This window comes from Anarrhichthys ocellatus, unplaced genomic scaffold (assembly GCF_004355925.1).
Source record: "Anarrhichthys ocellatus isolate YVR2014 unplaced genomic scaffold, GSC_Weel_1.0 scaffold4893, whole genome shotgun sequence".
In the NCBI taxonomy this organism is placed as follows: Eukaryota; Metazoa; Chordata; class Actinopteri; order Perciformes; family Anarhichadidae; genus Anarrhichthys; species Anarrhichthys ocellatus.
The window spans coordinates 1-3930 of record NW_022284867.1 but is presented as its reverse complement, the minus strand read 5'-3'; the positions used below and the strand labels follow the sequence as shown (position 1 = coordinate 3930).

Genomic DNA, 3930 nt, shown 5'->3' with positions numbered 1-3930 from the left:
GTGTGTGTGTGTAGATCTCCAGAGGATGGCGTGTGTGTGTGTGTGTGCAGATCTCCAGAGGATGACTCATGTCTGTTGGTGTGTGTGTGTGTGCAGATCTCCAGAGGATGACTCATGTCTGTTGGTGTGTGTGTGTGTGCAGATCTCCAGAGGATGACTCATGTCTGTTGGTCAGCTCTCCAAACAGAGCTCTGTCTCAGTCCTTTGAGAACCTGCTGGACGATAACAACTTCGGCCTCGTTCAGGTTAGTAACTAGATTAACATGCTGCTGTCATTAAGAGACACATTAAGGCCTCAACACACGAGTAAAGTCACCAACCAATCATGTGGAACAGACGCATTCAAAACGTTCACCGGAGTTTACAAGAACACAGAAGCTCTGTAGTCCGAAACAGGACGGCAAACTTTATTACTCCTTTCAATCTTGACAAAGGAAACACAGACCACATCTTACCTTTCACAATAAAAGCCCTTGACATCATTAGATTTGGTTTTATTTTGAATCCAGATCGTAGCTTAACGAGCCTTCATCCCTGTAGAGGTTCCTCTGAAGTCGTATGTTAACAGAACCGTGTGCTACATATAGCTTTATTTTGAAAGGTGAATCTAAGTGTAGCTTAACGATCCCTGTAGAGGTTCCTCTGAAGTCGTATGTTAATAGAACCGTGTGTTTCCAGCAGAAGTTCAGGAAGGACCCGTACGTCACCACTCTGGGAGGATTCTCTAAAGTCACTAACTACATCTTCGATGCGTTCCGGGGGTCTGAGGAGCAGCACCAGCGCCCCCCGGAGGAGGTGGCCCTCCTGCTGGGTGAAGTCATTCCTGGACTGGAGATCAACCAGCAGGAGGAGCCCGGCTTTGAGGTCATCACCAGGGTGAGGCTGCTGGGTCACATGACCATGACCTCATTGTTATTATTAGTGTAACTCGTAGGACCTCTGACCCTGTCTCATGTTTGACCTGTCTGTCTCACTCTGTCTGTCTCCCCTTTGACCTTTCTGTCTATATATATATCTATATATCTCTATATATCTATATCTATCTATCTATCTATCTATCTCTATATCTATCTCTATATATATATCTATCTATCTATATATCTCTATATATATCTATATATATATCTCTATCTATATAGCTATATCTATAGCTATCTAGCTATAGCTATAGGTATATATATATATATATATATATATATATATATATAATATATGTATATATATATAATATATGTATATATATATATAATATATGTATAATATATATATATATATAATATATGTATAATTTATATATATATATATAATATATGTATATGTATATAGTGTATATAGCTATATATATATATATACTGTATATAGCTATATATATATATAGCTATGTATATAGCTATATATACAGTGGGTACGGAAAGTATTCAGACCCCTTTAAATTTTTCACTCTTTGTTTCATTGCAGCCATTTGCTAAAATCAAAAAAGTTCATTTTATTTCTCATTAATGTACACTCAGCACCCCATCTTGACAGAAAAAAACAAATGTAGAAATTTTTGCAAATTTATTAAAAAAGAAAAACTGAAATATCACATGGTCATAAGTATTCAGACCCTTTGCTGTGACACTCATATTTAACTCACATGCTGTCCATTTCTTCTGATCCTCCTTGAGATGGTTCTACTCCTTCATTGGAGTCCAGCTGTGTTTAATTAAACTGAACATCATCCACCGACCTGTTAGCACGGTAGGCAAACTGCAGGGGGTCCAGCAGGGGTCCTGTGATGTCCTTCAGGTGGGTCAACACCAGTTTCTCAAAGGATTTCATGACCACAGACATCAGGGCGACGGGCCTGTAGTCATTTAATCCTGTGATGGAGGATTTCTTGGGGACCGGGATGATCGTGGAGCGTTTGAAGCAGGAGGGGACTTCACACAGCTCCAGTGATTGGTTGAAGATCTGTGTGAAGATGGGGGCCAGCTGGTCAGCACAGACTTTCAGGCAGGAGGGGGACACACCGCCTGGGCCTGGTGCCTTCCTGATCTTCTGTCTGTGGAAGAGCTGACCCACATCCTCTTCGCAGATCCTCAGTGCCGGTGGGGGGTCGGTTGGGAGAGGTGAGGAGGAGGCAGGGGGTGTAGGTGGTTGTTTGATGATGGGGCAGGTGGGGGGGTGTGAGGGTAGGCTTATCAAACCTGCAGTAGAACACATTCAGGTCGGCAGCCAGTTGGTGATTCTCCTCGGGGGGGTCTCCTGTAGTTGGTGAGGACCGGCAGGCCTCTCCACACTGACGAGGGGTCGTTGGCTGAAAACCTGTTTTCCTGTTTTTCAGTGTAGCTCCTCTTAGCTCCTCGGAGTAAAAACGGAGTAGTATGGACATGGCCTACCCTGGTAGCTGCTACCCTGCTAGCTACCCTGATCTCCCTCGTCAGTGTGTTCCTGGCCTGGTTGTACAGGATCCTGTCCCCACTTCTGTAGGCCTCCTCCTTAGCCTGAGCTGCCTGACTCCTGCAGTGAACCAGGTTTATTGTTGAATGTGCAGAAGGTTTTAGTCGGCACACACATGTCCTCATAAAGACTGATGTATGATGTCACAGTGTCAGTGAGCTCATCCAGGTCTGTAGCAGCAGCCTCACAAACACTCCAATCAGTGCAGACAAAGCAGGACTGTAGCTCCAGCTTTGCCTCGTTGGTCCATCTCTTCACAGTCCTCACCACAGGCTTTGCAGATTTTATTTTCTGCCTGTAGGTCAGGAGAAGATGAATCAAACAGTGATCAGAGAGTCCCAGAGCTGAACGGGGTGCTGAGTGATATGCGTCATTCATTCCGGTGCAGCGGTGGTCCAGTGTGTTTTTGTCCCTGGTGCTACACTTTTGTATGCTGTCTGTATTTTGGCAGTTCATTGCTGAGGTTTGCTCTGTTAAAGTCCCCAAGAACAATGAGCAGGGAGTCTGGGTGTTTGTGCTCCGTGTTGGTGATCTGCTTAGCCAGGTGTTGGAGCGCCTCACTCACACAGGCCTGAGGATGTAGACACCGACCAGGATGAACGAGGAAAATTCCCGTGGTGAATAAAAAGGTTTACAGTCTAGTGAGGGCTGCATGATTCATTTAACACTGTGACATCTGTACACCAACCTTTGTTTATGTAGAAGCAGATTCCTCCTCCCCTCGTTTTCCCCGACAGCGCCGTTACGCAGTCCACTCGGAGGAGTTGGAAGCCCGGCAGATGTAATGCGCTGTCCGGGATGTGCTCACCAAGCCAGGTTTCAGTGAAGCACAGGGCGGCGGATGTGCTGAAGTCCGTGTTTGATCTGTTGAGGAGCAGCAGCTCATCCATCTTGTTGGCCAGAGAGCGGACGTTCGCCAGATGGATTGATGGAAGTGCAGTTCTGAGTCCCCACTGACGCAGATTAACGAGCGCTCCTGCTCACTTTCCCCGTCAGCATCTCCGGTAAATCCCGAGGAGAGCCGCTGCTCCTCCAACTAAAAGCTCTGTAAAGCTTTCCAGTTCTATGAAAAACAGCGAAAAGGTTTGACTAGTGGATAGACGGGTGTTTAAAAGTTCCACCCTGCTGAATGTGATCAGAGAGGGAGAGCTGGAAACGGGACAAACGAACAAAAACAGAAAAAGTATGAGAGAGGCAGCGCCATCTTGCTATCTGTCTCACCTTTAACCTGTCTGTCTCACCTTTAACCTATCTCTCACACCCTTGTCCCCTCAGATTGACCTGGGGACCAGGCCTCAAGTGACCCGTACTGGTCCTCTGTCCTCTGAGGACTGGATCAGACACCAGGATCCAGAGGGAAGGATGATCAACATCCCACTGCTCAAACAAGTCATCTTCAAAGGAGTAAGACAGGTTTATGGTGTCTGACTCTGTCTCATCCTGTCTGTCTCTACAGGGACTCTGTCTCATCCTGTCTGTCTCTACAGG

The 3930-nt window shown here is 45.9% G+C and overlaps 1 protein-coding gene across 1 annotated transcript; it reads left to right on the top strand.

Moving 5' to 3' along the window:
* Window positions 1-74: 74 nt before the first annotated feature.
* On the top strand, window positions 75-3902 carry LOC116379669 (TBC1 domain family member 15-like; the record flags this gene model as incomplete). The annotated part of the gene is made up of 4 exons (XM_031841641.1): window positions 75-245; window positions 679-876; window positions 3718-3846; window positions 3899-3902. Coding segments are annotated over exons 1-4 (469 nt in total), but the record flags the coding sequence as incomplete, so codon positions are not given.
* Between the last annotated feature and the right edge of the window lie 28 nt (window positions 3903-3930).